This window comes from Rhinatrema bivittatum, chromosome 7 (genome assembly GCF_901001135.1).
Source record: "Rhinatrema bivittatum chromosome 7, aRhiBiv1.1, whole genome shotgun sequence".
NCBI lineage: Eukaryota > Metazoa > Chordata > Amphibia > Gymnophiona > Rhinatrematidae > Rhinatrema > Rhinatrema bivittatum.
The window spans coordinates 96,034,795-96,053,125 of record NC_042621.1 but is presented as its reverse complement, the minus strand read 5'-3'; the positions used below and the strand labels follow the sequence as shown (position 1 = coordinate 96,053,125).

Below are 18,331 nucleotides of genomic sequence, written 5' to 3'. Positions count from 1 at the left end.
TGTTGCTTACTCCCAGGGATAAGGGATGGCTTTCCCAAGTCTACCTGGCTAATAATTATTTATAGACTTTTCCCCCAGGAACTCATCCAAACCTCTTTTAAATCCTGTTACAGCATTTGCCTTGACCATGTCTCTTTGGCAACATATTCCGCAGTTCAATTCTATGATTTGTTTTAAATCTGCTGTTTGTTAGTTTCATGCCATGTCCCCTCTATTATCTGGAAAGGTAAATAATTGTACTCTATTTACCCATTCTACTACACTCATGATTTTATCACCTTCTATCATATATCCACTCTCATTGTCTCTTTTCCAAGTTTAAGAGCCATAACCCATTTAGCCTTTCTTCATAAGGGAGCCAATTCCATCCCCTTTATCATTTTTCTTGCCCTTCTCTGTACTTTCTCATTCTGCGGTCATATTTTTTTTTTTTTAATATAGGGTGACCAGAATACCACACAATACTCAAAGGTGCAGTTGTACCATGAATTGATAAGAGCCATTATAGTAAGGAGAAATTTAGTCTTACTCATGACTTTAGTCCTTCCATGAATCCTGCTAGACCAGTCCAGATATGTGGGTTTGTACTATCTCACCAGCAGATGAGAACAGAATACAATCTTTTCATTACTGCCTACAATGAGTGGTGCAGGCTAGTCATTTGCCAGTATCCTTATGTCAAAGCAATTGAGTGGAGGAAAAAAAAATCCTATGAAAACAAATTGTGAACAAAAACTTCTCAATAGGAGAGGACCCTTCAACAATTATTCAATACCTAGGACTCCACGAGGGAGAAATGGTAGGAATACAGAGAGAAGAAAAAGAATACATAAGGAAATCTCTAGCTCCTTCCCAAAGAGACTGTGCATCTCTGAGAAACCTGAAAAGAATTCTCATTCAAAACAAACAAAATGCTGTTGCTTTACCGGAGAACCGCTGGGAGAGATAAGGAACAAATCGCGCAGGGGTCGTGCAAAATCTAAGGCGTATCCGTGAGTTATAATGTCGAGGACCCATTGGTCGGTGGTAATTGTGGCCCATTCCTCCCGAAAGTGAGAGAGTCGTCCTCCGACCTCCGGAACGGAGGAATGGACCGGTGTCCCTTCATTGAGCCGCCTTAGAGGTGGCGAAAGTGTGAGACGCTCCTGCGCGTGCCGGTCGTCTACCACGAAAGGAAGGAGTCCATGCTTGGGAGCGCGTAGATGGCTGTCTTGTAGCATAAGAGGAGCCCCTCCCCGATCGAAAACGGAGCTGCCTGCGAAATCGCCCGCGGAAGGTGCCCGAAGGACGAAAAAATCTAGGCTTGTCCTCTGGCAACTTGAATACCTTGTTCTCTCCCAAAGATCGAATAAGTTGCTCTAACTCGGTCCCAAATAATAGTTTGCTCCGAAAGGGAAAAGAACCGAGTTGAGCCTTGGAGGAAGAGTCTGCTGCCCAGTGACGCAGCCAGAGTAACCTCCGTGCGGATACTGCCGAAGACATAGACCGGGCCGAAGTGCGGAGTAGATCATAGAAAGCATCTGCGGCGTAGGCCACCGCGGATTCTATGCGGTTTGCTTGCTCTGCTTCCTCCGGAGGCAGCTCTTGAGCTGTCAACATCTGTTGTACCCAACGAAAGGTAGCCCTCTGTACCATGCAACTGCAAACGGCCGCCCGTACTCCCAAAACTGAAACCTCAAAAATGCGCTTAAGCAACATCGCCAACTTCCGATCTTGAAGATCCTTAAGGGCTGTACCCCCTGTTACGGGGATGGTGGTATGTTTAGCCATGGCTATGACCGCCAAATCCACCTTTGGCACCTTAAGGAGCTCCAAGGAATCAGCAGGGAGTGGGTAAAGCTTATCTATAGCGCGGCTGACTCTAAGAGTTGCCTCCGGATTATCCCATTCCCGGGATACAAGCTGAAACAGTTTATTGTGAAAAGGAAAAGCATGTGAGGGTGTGCGGAGCCCGTCTAACTCAAAATCCCCTGGCTGGGAATTCGATTCAATCTGGGGTACCGGAATTCGTAGTTCTTGAAGAACATGAGTGATCAAGGGATCTAATTCTTCTTTATGGAATAACCGGAGTATCTGAGGATCATCCCCCTCAACTGGGTCAACTGGGTCCGTATCCCCCACATCAGTACCAGAATCCGGAACGGGCGGGTCCTGTGAAAAAGGATCCGGAGCTACATGCTGTGGAGGTTTAGGTTTAGGAGGAGGGGCCGGATTTGGATCCCCCCGTCCCAGGTCAGTGAGACCAGTAGAAATTTTGCCACGTTTATCTGGGGCAGGAGCACCCTGCTCCCATTCAGCTTCGGCCTCCATATAAGCCTTGTGCAGCAAAAGAACAAATTGTGAGGTAAAAGGATGAGGTCTCTTCAAAGAACCCCCCTTTGCTCCCATAGGTGGCAAATCTATAAGCCCTGGTAAACCGTGGGGGCTAAGGTCCGGTGGGGACAGAGGCGGGAGGTCCTCCCCATCTTCCGACGAAACTGCATCGCAATCAGGCTCATTTAAAATGGCCGCCGAATTTTCCAAAATGGCCGCCGCCCCCGGTATCGGCAGCGAGGACTGCCGAGAATTGCCCAACGCTGCCCGTGCCCCAAGTCGTGGTGAAGAAGAGCTCCCGGCCGCGGCTGGCCCCCGCGAGGAACCCTCACCCCCGGGAAGGCACTGGGAGCAAAGGCCCTCGCGGGAGAGCCGGTGGCCCGGCCCTCCACATGCAGAGCAAACTGTCCCTCGGGGCATTTTATATATATATATTTTTTTTTTTAAGAAGAAAAACGGCGCGAAAAAGGGCTGGGTGACAAGCCACCCCTTCCGGAGACCACAGTGAGTAAAGCAGGCAGTGGGAAAAATCACCTCGTTTTTTTTTTTTTTTTTGTAACTTTTATAGCGCTGCCACCGGCAGCTATGAAAATACCTCACAAGTCAATTCTATGGTGGAGCCTGCAGAGGGTGTAGCATACCCGTCTGAACTTTCTTCTCCGAGGAATTAAACTTCTCAGGAGGCGGAGAGGGAGAGTGACCGGCCCACCGATTAATCCTCCCCTCCTCTCACTGGGCAGGGCTGAAATAAACCCCGGGAAAAGGCTCTAGGGCAGTGCCCTGCCTTGCCTGCTACGGCTCCTATTACTAGTATTAAAGTAGTTCAGAAAAATTACATTGATCCAGTCACAGGATTTCTCAGATAGTCTAAATCAAACCTGATAGGGAAAACCCCTCTCAATTTACAGGAGATCAGGACCGCAGGTTATGCTCTCTCATCTGCTGGAGTCAGAGATATACTGAAGGATCACAGGGGGCGCACCAGGGTATATCAGTGGTGCCTTTTCAGTTTCTCTCTGACTCCATCTGCTGGATGGGAGGCATAACCCAGCAGTCTGGACTGATCCTGGTACGTACAGGGAACAAGAGCTTAAGGTTTCCATGCAGAAATGAATTACTCGTAGATGTCAGTTGACGCTCTTGAGGTCCAGGATGTGACAAAAGGGACTTTCCTTCTTGGATACGATGAAATAACGCCCCTTTATTTTCCTGGGGCACAGGTACTGAGATTATAACCTTCATCCTGAGAAGCCTTAACAGGGTTCTTTCCACTGCCTGCTTCTTGTGCTAGCAGTGGCAAGGAGATGATATGAATATGTCCAGAGGAGTGCTGCGAAATTCCAGTGCATATCCTTCTCTTATGACCTCCATACCCATTTGTCCGAAGTGATCTCGAGCCACTGCTGGTAGAAGAGGGACAGTCGACTCCCTATCTCCTCGTTCCCAAGTGGGTTGGCAAAATTTCATTGGGGGGTTCAAGACAAACATGAACCTGAGCCTGTCCCTCTCTCTTGGGCTGTTGGCTCAGAAAGAACTGAGACCTCCTAAAGGACGGAGACCTCTGAAATGTCAAAATTTCTGTAGGGGCGAAAGCGTTGGGAGCCCTTGGATCGACCCCTCATAGGCAAGGGGGCGCTGAAACTGCTTCCTCTTATCTTCTGGTAGCTGGGGAACTGGAGATTCGCCCCATTTACTGGCCAGCATTTCCAATTCGCTTCCGAAGAGAAGCGATCCTTTAAAAGGCATCTTTATGAGATTTGCCTTGGAGGTTCTTCTGCTGACCAATTTTGCAGCCATAGCTGTCTTCTGGCTGCCACCACTGAGGCCACTCCTCTGGCCGAGGTACGAACTAGGGCCGAGCCCACGTCAGTTAAAAAGGTGGCAGTGGGTTCCACAACTGCTCTGGAATTTGCCCCCAAATCATCCACCTCCTGAGAGAGGACCAGGGACGAACGGACTACTAGGGCACAACAAGAAGCAATCTATAAGGTCATGCTGTTGCGTCAAAGGCCTGTTTATGGATGGACTCCATCCGTCTATTGTGTGCATTCTTTAAGGCTGCTCCTTCCTCCACTGGGATAGTTGTTCACTTAGAGATGGAACAGACCAGGGCATCCACTTCAAGGAAACGCAAACATTCGCTCACTGCCGGATCCAGTGTGTATGGAGTTTCTAACCCTCACCCACCTTTAAAATTTGCTTCTGGGGCGTCATTCCAGGTCAGTCAACTCTTGGATCGCTTCCAGTAGCGGAAAGTAGCATGAGGCTTTCTGTAGGGAAATCAGAATGGGATTCTTCTTTGGTTCAGTCACAGAATCTGCCCCAGGAACTCCCAGCATCTTCAGGGTCTGGAAAACCAGGGCCGGCAATTTGTCTGTATGGAAAAACTGCAACATGGTCAGGTACGGTTCAAAAACCAGGGGGAATTTCTCCATCTTCCAAGGAATCTGTATCCTCCTCTTTGTCCGTGCCATCCGGGTCCCTGCCAGGGACACCCTTGGTGAGATGAGGCTTGTCTCGAGGTCTGCCAATAGGACTGGGAGAGGAATGGCTTACCGGCTGAGGTTTCGTCCGGACAGGGGCAAGTGAGGTAGCAGACTGCGCCAGTACAAAAGCTTTGAAAAAATTCCAGCCAAGAGAAGGCAGCTGGGTCCATGCCTAGCCCAGGGGGTACTGGGTTAGATGCCGCCAAATTTCCCTCTCCCATGGATGACCCAGTCCTGGGGGTACTCAGATCTGGGGTACTTCCAGTTAAGGCTGTGGCTGACCCATCCTCTAAATGGGAGGAGCTGGGCTTAGCAAAGTCCGGGAAGGCCAACTCTCCCTGGGTTTCCTCAGAGTACTGACATAAGCAAGAATCCAGGTCACACTGTGCAGCCCTAATATGACAAGCAGCGCAGAAAGAAAGGCACTGATCTTTCTTGGCTGCTGGAGCCATTGGCGATTTATTTTATTTATTTATTTATTTTAAATTTTTATATACCGGAATTCCTGTATGCAATACAAATCAGTCCGGTTTACAAGTAACGAAAGAGGTTGCCCTGGTCTGGGAAGTTAGACCTGGGTTTTTTTTACATAGAACATGGAACAATAACAATAAACCATTGAACATTATTACAAATAACATAGAGTGTAACAATAGCGTTTAACAGATTTAACCTTTTTTACAAGGAACTTTAGTAGCGAATATGGTCTGCAGTAGACGGTTATATAAAGGTGAATAATGACTGTTAGAATTGTGAATAAGCAATTACGGTATGAAAATTAAGTGGCAAGGTGTTGGTGATACCCTGCAATGGTTGGATCTGAAAGTCAGGAGGAGGTGCCTATTGGAAAGCTTGCCTGAAGAGCCAGGTTTTTAACCTTTTTTTGAACTCTAGTAGATTGGATTCGAGTCGAAGGTCTGGTGGGAGCGCATTCCATTGGTGGGAGCGCATTCCATTGGTGGGAGCGCATTCCATTGGTGGGAGCGCATTCCATTGGTGTGGCGATAATAACTGCGTGTTCAGTCGGCTCTCACTTAAAATTTTATGCGCATAGATTTCGGGCATCTATGCAGGCCACGGAAAGGCGCACTCAGCCTGTGTGCCCGGCTATACTTGTATTCTGTACCTAGTAAGTTGCGCTCATATGTATGCGTGCAACCTTATTCGCACAGCTCGTGCGCAGAGCCAACATGCACAGCGTGTACAGACGCTCTATGATGGGCAAAACAGCACGCACAGACGTGCACAAGATGACGCAGACGCAGCCTACCACGCCTAAAGCGGGACCTAGCCACTGGAAGGCCACTGAATCTGTTCGCAAGCCCACTTCCCCTTACCCCAATGGGATCGGGAACGATGTTGGAAGAGCACACCGAGCAAGGAGATCGGAGGAAGTCTTACCAAAAACCCTCCAAATGTCTCTGAATTGGGAGGTAAATCCTCTTCTCTTTTTTTTTCTTACCTGGGCTCAGCGCTTACCGGCTGAGTACAGAGATGGTCTCCAGCTGTGGGGGAAGAGGGCTTTTGCCATTACTGCAGTGCTCGGCTTCCTGCACCCACTGCCTTTCAGCTGCTTAAGCAAAGTCCATGCCGAGAACTGGCTACCGGACCAAGGCACACCTCTTACGGATCTCAGAAATCACCTCAGGAATTCTCAACTGGGGGATGGACTTTTACGTATCATCAAAAATAGAGCGGGGGTTCAATTTTTTTTCCAATTTAAAAGTAGAATTTTTTCTTCCAAATGTACAGCGATCCCCATAGGGAAAGCACGTCCACCATCTGCTGGAGATGGAGAAATACTGAAGGGCTGAGGTCATTGCAGGGTGTATATATAGGTTGATGTCAGCATTGAAACCGGACTCAGTCTCCATCTGCTGGCAGGGGAGCATAACCCACTGGGGTCCTGAGTCCATCTGGCTACATGCTAGGAAAGCAGGTTTTCCACGCATAAAATATGCTTCATGCACAAAAAATGCCTTCTGTGCAGAAAACATTTTGTGCGCATAAATCATACTTTTATATGCAGAAAATATGATTTGTGCATGTAAACCATGTTTTGCTGCGCACTAAGCCTTTTTCTTTATACACATTTTTAATTCCCAATGCAGTAGCATATCATCAGTTAAATAGAAATTAGCTTGTGCGTCAGGAACTGTGCGCTGAATTTAAGAGCACGGTTTTAATGCTAAGCTTTCTGCATATTAATAGGCACTGTTCATTTTGCAGTGTGATTGCAAATAGGGAATGAGTTTACCCTGAAAGTGAATTCAGATCAGAATTAACAGAAGGTGTGAAAATGCTAATTAGCAGAGAGATACTGAGAGTATTCAATTCTCCCAAAAGCTAGAACATTTCATTAGGTAAATAAGTTTTCAGTTTTGGAGGAAGAAGTCTGCCCCCTCTCCTATCTGTACGTTCAGAATTCAAGTGGTTCCACGCAAACTTCTTGAGAGGTTGGCTTTGGAGGAAAATATGCTAAAACAGAGAAAAAGATGGAGAAGGAAAACCAAACGTACCTTCTGATGACATTAATTCATCCAACAAAAAATCGGAGTTCATACATTCTGAAGAACAAAAAAGGATTATTAGAAATGTTTGCGTAAGTCAGACCAATACCCCACTCCCAAAATGCCACAGACAAGATCCTTGCCAACTTACTGCCGCATACTGCTACAGGTAAGTCTATGCCATGTCCCCAATCCATTTCCAGACACCCAAGCTGCCATAGACAGACATATCATGCTCCTCAAACTGCTATAAACATAGCCACACATGCTGACGACTTGTTCGCTATACAATGCGACAAAGCGCAAAGGCGCAGCAAGGAGACTTCAAAGACAAAAGTCAAGGAGGACATCTCTCAGTCCTAAATTTTTCTAGTGATTGTTACTGGGTGTCAAGCACTAGGCATATTCACTGTTGGCACAGAGAACACCGTAGACCTAGCAACCTGATGAAAGAGGAAATAAAGTCTTCATATGTTACCCCTCACAAGAGACCTAGTACCTAAGCAGTAATACCTCATGTGTACAGTCATGTGCTATAAGGCACTCAGAGGTCAATGTGGAGTGTAGAAGCAGGCACACCAGCTGGCATTACTCTGCCTTTACATTGGGGACATAACCCACTGTCTGGACTGATCCAGGTACGTACAGGGAAAAGAGTTTTCTGACAGCAGATCTATTCCCATAGGGGCGGATTTTCAGCGCCCTGCTCGCGTAAATCCGCCCAAAACCGGGCGGATTTACGCGAGCAGGGCCCTGCGCGCCGGGAAGCCTATTTTACATAGGCCTCCCGGCGCGCGCAGAGCCCCGGGACTCGCGTACGTCCCGGGGTTCTCGGAGGGGGGCGTGTCGGGGGGGCGGGGCCGGAGCGCGCGGCGTTGCGGGGGCGTGTCGGCAGCGTTTTGGGGGCGGGTACGGGGCGTGGCCACGGCCCGGGGGCGTGGCCGCGCCCTCCGTACCCGCCCCCAGGTCGCGGCCCGGCGCGCAGCAGGCCCGCTGGCGCGCGGGGATTTACGTCTCCCTCCGGGAGGCGTAAATCCCCCGACAAAGGTAAGGGGGGGGTGTAGACAGGGCCGGGTGGGTGGGTTAGGTAGGGGAAGGGAGGGTAAGGTGAGGGGAGGGCAAAGGAAAGTTCCCTCCGAGGCCGCTCCGATTTCGGAGCGACCTTGGAGGGAACGGGGGGAGGCAGCGCGGCTCGGCGCGCGCAGGCTATACAAAATCGATAGCCTTGCGCGCGCCGATCCAGGATTTTAGTGGATACGCGCGCCTCCGCGCGTATCTACTAAAATCCAGCGTACTTTTGCTTGAGTCTGATGCGCAAGCAAAAGTAGGCTGTTCGCGCGCCTCTTAAAATCTACCCCATAAGTAATAAAGATATATATATATATATATATACACACATACACACATGATGAGTAAACATTACTTAGCAAGTCTCAACAAGAAATGTTGGTTTTAGGACATACACTAAGGGGCGGATTTTAAATGCCCTGCGCGTGTAAATCCGGCCGGATTTACGCGCGCAGGGCCCTTGCCCGTCGGCGCGCCTATTTTGCATAGGCTGCTGGCGCGCGCAGAGCCCCGGGACACGCATAAGTCCCGGGGCTTCGTAAAAGGGGCGTGTCGGGGCGCGTTGCAGAATGACACGGCGTTTTGGGGGCGTGACACGGCGTTCCGGGGGCGGGCCCGGGGGTGTGGCGCCGGCCCGGGGGCATGGTCGAGGCCTCCGGACCAGCCCCCGGGTCGGGTGATAGCGCGCCAGCAGCCCGCTGGCGCGCGCAGATTTATGCCTGCTTTCAGCAGGCGTAAATCTGCCAACAAAGGTAAGGTGGGGGTAGGGCAAAGGAAAGTTCCCTCCGAGGCCGCTCCGAAATCGGAGCGGCCTCGGAGGGAACAGGCAGCGCGCGCTGGGCTCGGCGCTCGCAGGTTGCACAAATGTACACCCCCTTGCACGCGCCGACCCTGGATTTTATAAGATACGCACGGCTACGCGCGTATCTTATAAAATCCAACGTACTTTTGTTCGCGCCTGGTGCGCGAATAAAAGTTCGCAATCGTGCAAATTTATAAAATCTACCCCTAAATGTTGCTGCTTTACCACAACTCCCCACTGGAGTGTATAAAGTAAACCAGAGCGCACAAATCCACTGCTCATCTTGGGAAAGTTCCGCCCTTACTGTGCATTAAAACAATACCACAAGCTATTTTTCCCAATTAGGCATCTTGGGATTTGAACCAACCACCTTCTGGTACCAAAGCAGGGACTCTACCTCAGAGCATCAGTTACGGATGACTCAGACTGCTCAAAATTAACAGATAGCCACTGCTTTTTAACAACCACAACATCCTGTGCTGAAAGCAGTTTTAAACTGCGTAGGGATTGGAAAAAAAAAAAAAGACACTATGAGGGAGGAAAAACAGGAAAACAAAAGAGCAGGACAAGCAGGATATGAGAAACAAGAAAGGAGGACCTACCTTTTGGATCAAACATTTCTGATAGTTCTTTGGGAAATTCCAGAACTGGAATAAAAAGAAGCAAGTTATGTTCCATCATTCATCTTGTGCCTGAGCAAAGGGGAAGGCTTATCTTGTCCCTCCCTAAATCTGAATCTAGTCCTGTTGCCAGGATCTGTGCCCAGTCTCTCTCTCCCCCCCCCCCCCCCCTTCTATTTCCTCTTCTCCTGAAGCCTTAAAACTAATCAGGCCTGGAATCGCCACTCTGGTAGAAGCAGTAAGAAGCAAAATGGTGAATATCCTCAAGACAGATGCAAAGGATGGTTGTGAGGGTAAATGGGAGATACCCAGGTACCAAAGAGTCTACAGTGGTGCAGTGGACAGCAGTAAGCAGGCAGACTGGACAGGTCACGCTCTCTTTATTTGCTAACACCTACTACAGTACTGTATGTTCTGATGATGTAACAATCATGCTAATATCTGTGACATATTAAAGGCCTGATACTAGAAAGCCCTGGACATTTCTAGCTAGTCTTCATTTTGTAACACTGCTGCCTCTTATAGATAGTTAAATTATTGTGCTCCTTTCACACTCCACTTAACCTTTGTCTTAAAGGCAAGATCTTTTACATTGTCAAGTATTCATTTAGAAACTACTGAAATCATTGTACAATGTTACAATTACTTACCTGATAATTTCGTTTTCCTTAGTATAGGCAGTTGGACTCAGGACCAGTGGGTTTATGCTCCCCTGATAGCAGATGGAGACGGAGCAAGCTGACGTCACAGTCTATATAACCCTGCAGTGACCCCAGCCTGCCAGTATTCTCTTCAAAAGCAACTGTGGACAGACTAGCAAAACTTGATTAAAAACAGAACTGTACTCAACCAACCATAAATACTGAACTCACGTAAGAACCTAAGTACCCTGAGCTAGGGACTGGATGAACACTTACCAGTAATTCCTTGGGACCCAGAACCCCACAGGCAGATTACTGATACACTCAAGCGGCAGCCAAGGCCCGGAAGCTGAGTCCATCTGTCTACACGAAGGAAAATGAAATTATCAGTTAAGTCATTTCTCCATTTCCTAGCGTGTAGCCAGATGGACTCAGGGCCAATGGTATTTACCAAAGCTACTCCCCAACAGGGTGGGAGGCTGCCCGTGGTCCAGTCAATACCGCACGTGCAAAGGCTGCATCCTCCCAGGCCTGCACGTCCAGACGATAAAACCTGGAAAAAGTGTGCAAGGAGGACCACGTCGCAGCTTGGCAGACTAACCTCTGCCCATTATACTGCCTGAGCCCTACTGGAATGAGCCCTAACCTGAGTAGGCAACGGCTTTCCAGCATCCACATATGCAGCCGTGACCACCAACTCAATCCAACGAGCTATGGTAGCCCACAAAGCTGGAGCACCCTGCTTACTCCTGGCCATGGAGAACAAACAGGTGATCCTTCTTTTGAAAAGACTCAGAGACCTTCAGATACCGCACGACAAGATGCTTAACATCCAAGGAGCGCAAAAGGTGAAACTCCTTCGCATCCCTGATCTTAACCTGTAATGGCAAGGAGATGGACTGATTCAAATGAAAGTCTGAGACTACCTTGGGCAAGAAGGATTGAACAGTACGCAGCTGTAATGCCCCAGGAGTCACCCAAAGGAACGGCTCATGGCAAGACAAGGCCTGCAACTCAGAAATTCGACACGTAGAACACATAGCCCCCAGGAACACAGTCTTCAAAGTCAACAAACGTAAGGAAAGTCTATGCAGTGGTTGGAAAGTAGGACCGCCAAAAAGTCCAATACCAAATTAAAACTCCACAATGGCACTGGTAACCTCAAAGGAGGCCTAAGGTGCTTCACTCCCTTCAAAAAACAGACCATATCAGGATGAGACAACAAGGAAATACCATTCACCAGCCCTCTGAAACAGGCAAGAGCCACAACCTGCACCTTCAAGGAGTTAAGGGCCAAGCCTTTATTCAATTCATCCTGCAAAAAGACCAGAATGAAAGGGATCTTAACTGAACATGGAAGAATCCCCTGCTCCTCACACCAGGCCTCAAAAACTCTCCAAACCCGCACATAAGCCAAGGAAGTGGAGAACTTGTGAGTGTGGAGTAAAGTGGCAATCACCACAGAGGAATAACCATACTTTAACAGGCGAGCCCTCTCAAGGGCCAAACCGTAAGACAGGATGGAGTCGAATCCTTGTGAAGAACCAGTCCCTGCTGAAGTAGATCCATGTGCAATGGAAGACAAAGGGGGGGCCTCCACCAGGAGTTGTCGCAAATCCGCATACCATGGACGCCTGAACCAATCTGGCGCTACCAGGAGTACTAGCCTCCTGTGGCCTTCGATCTTGCGAATTATCCTGCCCAGCAAGGGCCAAGGAGAAAAGGCATAAAGCAATCTGTCTTCCGGCCAGACCTCTATGACAGCGTGTGTTCCCAGGGACCACAGATCTCTCCTGGGACTGTAGAATCGAGGAACCTTCACATTTCGAGAAGTCATCAGCAGGTCTAAGAATGGAAGGCCCCAGTGATCCACAAACAGCTGAAATGCCTCAGCTGACAACACCCACTCACCTGGGTCCAAACTCTCCCTGCTGATAAAGTTTGAACTTATGTTGTCTTTTCCTGCAATGTGAGAGGCTTATATCATCTGCACATGACTTTCCGCCCATTCCATCAGCTGGTTTATTTCCTGCGACATTTGCTGGCTCTTTGTTCCTCCCTGGCAATTGATATAGGCCACCGTCATCACGTTGCCTGACATCATGCAAACCACTTGATTCCATAGCCTGTGGCTGAACTGCAAGCATGCTAGCTGTACTGCTCGGGCCTCCAGGCAACTGATATTCCAGCGGGACTCGTCAGCATTCCAGAGCCTCTGAGCCGTTAACTCCAGACCGTGAGCTCCCCTAACCGTGGAGACTCGCATCTGTTGTACCAACCAGGTCAGAGAGGACAAGGGAACGCCCTTTCTCAGATGATCCTCCTGCAACCACTACTGGAGGTGGGAGCAGATTTCCATCTGCAAGTGGAGCCAATCTGTATAATCCTGAGATTGCGGATTCCAACCAGATAGCAGAAAGCACTGAAAAGGATGCATCAATCACCAGGAAAAAACAAGAGGCTTTATGTAAAGAAACCAAAATGGGATTCTTCCTCTGTTCTGACACAGCATCTGAACCAGGAACACCCAGCTGTTTCAAGATCTGGGAAATCAGGGCCAGCAGTTCATCTCTATGAAAGAACCACAACAGGGTTCGATACGCTTCCAGCCCTGGAGGACTTTTCTCCATCTTCCAGGGAATCAGGATCAACCTCATTATCAGTGCCATCCAGATTCCTGTTGGGAACACCCACAGGGTGCCAAGGCGAGTCCTGGCACTTAAACATAGGACTGGAAGAGGGAGGATCCACCGACTGACGGTCCGATGGGGGAAGTGGAGGACTGCACCTAAAGAAAGGCTTGTAAGCCTTGAAAAAATACCACCCAAGAAAAAGCAGCAGAGTCCAGATCAAGCCCAGAAGGAACTGGAGTCGGTCCCACAGAACTGCCCTTGTCAGCGGAGAAGCAGTCAAGGGAGAAGCAAGATTTGGCATCTCCCCAGTCAAGGCTATGACCAACCCATCATCAGAATGGGAAGAGCCAGGCTTAGCAAAATCCGAGGAAGACAGCTCTCCCTGAGCGTCTGAGCAGTGCTGACACAGGTTAGAAACCAGGTCAGGCTAAGAAGCCCTAATATGACAAACACAAATAGGAAGATACTTAGGCTTCTTGCTTACCGGCGTCATTGCTGCAGTAAACATGCGTTGCAATGGCTTGCGTTCAAAAATGAAATGCGCCCAAAAAATAAGCGCCTAGAAGAAAGCACAGCAAGGCACATGCACAACCTGTGCACTGAATTAAGCATGTAAAAAGGTTTGTGCACATAAAAAGCGCACCCAAAAACAGAGCGCACAGTGCATGCGCAGAGTCGACACTGCACACACCAATGGCCTATAGAGGGCAGAACACGCAGAAGAGCACACAAAAACGGCTGCCACGGCCTACCATGTGGTGTGCAAGAAAAAAGCCTAAGTGCGGGACGTAGCCTACCAGGGACCACTCAACCCGCCAGGCTGCCCAATTCCCCAAGCCCAATGGGAGCGGGAACGAACGTTGGCACAGTGCGCTGAGAATAGAGACTGGAAGAAGTCCTGAAACCCTTGTAACTGTCTTTTTTTTTTTTTTAAACCTTACCTGAGCTCGGCACTTACCGGCTGAGTACAGAGATGGTCTCCTGCTGCGGGGGAAGAGAGCATCTGCCGTCACTGCTGCACTCAGCCTCCTGCACCCACTGCCTTTCAGCTGAACTAGCAGCTAAGTCCACGCTGGAAAACCCAGCTACCGAACCAAGGCACACCTGTGAGGGACCATGGAAATTGCCTCAGGAATTCTCAACTGAGGGAGAGACCTTTAAGTATCTCTGCAGGAAAGTGAGGCTTTCTTTTCCTGAATTTAGAATTCAAATTTCTCCTTTCAAAAAGCTCAAAGCAATCCCCATAGGGAGATGCACATGCACCATCTCTGCTGGAGACAGAGAAAACTGGCAGGCTGGGGTCACTGCAGGGTTATACATACTGTGATGTCAGCTTGCTCCATCTCCATCTGCTGGCAGGGGAGCATAAACTCGCTGGTCCCGAGTTCACCTGTCTACACACTAGGAAATAATTCATTTTAATTTATACTGTAAATCCTGATAAAGATAAAGAATTAAGAGTAGCAGAGCAGTGGGAGGAATTTGAGGCCCTGTGTCCAACAGGAGATGTAAGAAAACTGTGCTGGAAACCAGTATTCAGCCCCAGGGACCACGTGTTTACATAGCTCAAGAGAGATTTTGGACTCTCAGTCTTGCTCTGGCCCTGACTCTCTCCACCAAAGCAGGTGAAAAAGAAAGTCCTCCCCTGCCAGAACCTCACCACCCCTTCAGAATACAGCACATGATTTCACTTTCTATCACTGATGGCAGGAAACTGCAATGTTCTGGAAAGCTGAACTGCAACAAAATGAATCAGAAACCCAAACAATCTGGCAGCCTTGAAAGAACAAGACATAAAATAGCACAAAAGCCTAGAAAGAGTCCAAGGACACAGCTAGCAGCACCTGTCACAGAAAATCATCCTTCTGGCCTGGATTAAGGACTTTTAGACTCCCGAAACAGAAAAATCCATCCACCACCCCAATTCATCTTATATATAGCAGTTTTCTGTATTTCAGAAGGATTGGGAGGCGGTTCCTGTATGCCTGGATTCTTTATTTTAAGGCATCGAGGAACCCATAAACTCTTTTACCCCTTTGTAACCCTTTCAATCCAGCCCTGCCCATTTCTTTCCCCATCCAACTCCCTTGTACTGCCAGGGTGGTGGCCAACTCCTCTCCCTATGTCAAGTCCAGGGACTGACAGGCTATCGGTGTCTACAGGTTGTACTGAACAGCAGCTGCTGCACTTTTCAATTCCAGGGCAGTGTTACAAGTCTCTCTTTGCTCTACCTAGGCCCAATGCCACGGTACAGATTCCTCTTTAGCATGGCTTTGGCTGCACCAGATGTCATGGGCCCCCTCCTTTAACTAAGGGTCCCTCAGCTTGTCCTCAAGATGGTACAGGCAGAATTTTAGCCATAGCTCTCCTCTCTACCTCTCTCTAAAAACACAAAATGTGGAACAGATGATCTTCCAGTACCTTTGGCTAAAGGAAAATTAGTTTCTTACCTGATAATTTTCGTTCCTGTAGTACCAAGGATCAGTCCAGGACACCTGGGTTGTGACTCCGCACCAGTAGATGGAGACAGAGCAAGAGCTGTCGGGCTCACCCATATATGGTCACACTCCTGTCACAGCCCCTCAGTCTTACGTAATGTCAAAGTAGCAAAGGACAAAACAAACCAAAAGAGGGATCCCTCCCCAACAGGGAGCAACGACAAAACCCCCAACTGGAACAAAACTCTCAACCGAGAAAGCAGAACCGTAAACCGAAATACTGAAAACCTACGAGCGGACTCTCCGTTTCTTCTGAACAGTACGGGCGGGATCCTGGACTGATCCTTGGTACTACAGGAACGAAAATTATCAGGTAAGAAACTAATTTTCCTTTCCCTGTACGTACCAGGATCAGTCCAGGACACCTGGATGTACCAGAGCTAACTTACCGAGGGTGGGAAGCAGAGAGTCCCGCACGGAGTACCCTCTCTCCAAAACCCCTAGCAGTGTTCTGAACATCCAGCCAGTAATGCTGCGTAAAAGTATGCAAGGACTTCCAAGTAGCTGCCCTGCAAATTTCTTGAGGCGACACCTGAGAAGATTCTGCCCAGGAAGCAGCGTGCGACCGGGTCGAATGAGCCTTGAGACCCTCAGGCACTGGCTTCCCTTGTACGATGTACGCGGAACCAATGGCCTCCTTGAGCCATCGGGCAATTGTCGTCCGGGAAGCCATGCCCCCACGCTTTGGACCTGAGAACAGAACAAAAAGATGATCCGTTACACGGAACGGACTGGTGACTTCCAGATAGCGGAGAAGTGTCCTCCGAACATCCAACCTCCGTAAATCCCGCAGCTTTGACTGCGACGCACCCGGACGTTGAAAGCGGGAAACTCAATGGACTGGTTCAAATGAAATGGCGAAACCACTTGGGCAAGAAAGAGGGGACCGTACGTAAGGAGACCCCGGAATCCGAGATCCTTAGGAACGGTTCCCTACATGAGAGCGCCTGCAACTCGGAAACACGGCGCGCTGAGGCAATAGCGACAAGGAAGAACGTTTTCAACGTGAGATCCTGGAGGGTTGCCCTCTTCAAGGGCTCAAAAGGAGCCGAACACAACGCAGAGAGTACCCAATTGAGGTTCCAGGACGGACATGGAGGACGTAAGGGAGGACGGAGATGCTTGGCCCCCCTCAAAAAACATGCAATGTCCGGGTGCAGCGCCAAGGAGCCCTTCTGCCCCTTGCCACGCAGACATCCAAGTGCTGTCACCTGGACCCGAAGGGAACTACACGAAAGACCTTTAGCCAAACCAGCCTGTAAAAAAAAAAAAAAGGAAAGGAAAAGCTACGCCCCAGCAGTACCGGATCCATGTTTGCTGCCTGCCGGGGTACCACCGGCGGCGCCTCTACCCCCAGTTCCTGGAGGATAGCCGGAATAAGCGGGGTTAGTTCCTCTCTGCGGAACAACCGGACCACCTTTGGGTCAGCACCCTCGACGGCCGGCGTTCCTTTCCCCGCTCCCGGCTGAGAAGGACTCTCGTCTGCCGTATCACCGCCCCCCCCCCCCCCCGGGGGCTCTGCAGCCGGGTCATCTTCCTCCTGGGAGGTAGAATCTGAGTCCGTAACCTGAGGCATCCCCCGCACAGGGCGCTTCCGCCGCATTGCGTCGCCCTCAGGGACCGCCGAGGATCTCCTCTTCCAGGATCCAGCTGATCTGCTGGAACCCTTCGCTTTCTTCGGCCTCCTTTTGCTCCGTTTATATTTTAAGATTTTGCGCAAAAGTAGCGCAAAATCGGATGAGCAGGAGGACCCGGAGCCCGCAGTGTCCTCTTCAGACCCGGACCCCTCATGGGACCGGGCCTCCCCAGGGGCTTCCCCCGAGGGACGTTGTTGTGGCGAAAGCGCGGGAGGCAAGCCGCCATTTGCGACTGCCACCCGCGTGGCTTCCCTGACTGTGGACAAAATGGCCACCGTTCCCGCGCTAAGCGGGAACGGGTCCCCCGGGCCATCAGCAGCAGCGGAATCGCGAGGCGGCGAACGCGGCGCCCGGGAACGACCTTCCTGAGAGACCCCCGAAGGACCTTCGCCCCCGGCAGCACAGGACGCGCAGACGCTATCCAGGGAGAGGCGAGAACGCGCCGAGCCGCACGCGCGGCAGACGGATCCTCTCGGCATGCGGCCCAGATGGGAAGGAAGGCCCCGTGTAAATTAAGGTTAAAACGGCACGGGCGGCGACGAAGACGGCCCCCCCCCCCCCCCCCCCGGAAGGAACGGAGAGCCGGCGCGAAGGAGAAGCCGCGGCACAAAACAAAACAGGCAAACACTTTTTTTTTTTTTTTTTTTTTTTTAAAGAAAACTGCCGCTGTCCACGGTCCTGAGGCTCCTGTTCCAGCGGGGGTGAGTGAACCGGGCTCCCCGGTGTCACCCCCGACGCTGCTACTTCCCTAGGCGGGTCCTCGACCCTAGCAGCGGCCTCAACCAGGGGGGGATGGTCCCCTCAGAACCTTCCGAACCCCCCTGGGAGGCTGGACCAGCGGGGTGTATCCTTCTCAGCAGAGGAAAAAAATTCCTAACTTTTTTTTTTTTTTTTTTTTACATACCAATCAAATCCCAATTAAGTAAAAGAACCTTAACAACCAAAGGAAAGAACCCCCAGGGAACAGCCAAAACCCCCAGGGACCAGGGCTGTGACCAAACCTGCACCATCTACTGGAGACAGAGTAAGACTGAGGGGCTGTGACAGGAGTGTGACCATATATGGGTGAGCCCGACAGCTCTTGCTCTGTCTCCATCTACTGGTGCGGAGTCACAACCCAGGT

At 50.0% G+C, this 18,331-nt stretch overlaps 1 protein-coding gene across 4 annotated transcripts in view; it reads right to left on the bottom strand.

Annotated features, from left to right (window-relative positions):
• The window catches only part of E2F4 (E2F transcription factor 4), an 85,854-nt gene that overhangs the window by 10,549 nt on the left and 56,974 nt on the right, over positions 1-18,331 (bottom strand). For all 4 annotated transcript variants that reach the window (XM_029608749.1, XM_029608748.1, XM_029608747.1 and 1 more), the window contains 2 exons: positions 9,782-9,826; positions 7,319-7,366 (listed from right to left, as the gene is read on the bottom strand). In XM_029608749.1, coding sequence (XP_029464609.1) covers positions 7,319-7,366; positions 9,782-9,826 — 93 coding nt within the window. Of the gene's footprint in view, positions 1-7,318; positions 7,367-9,781; positions 9,827-18,331 lie in introns of those variants that run through there.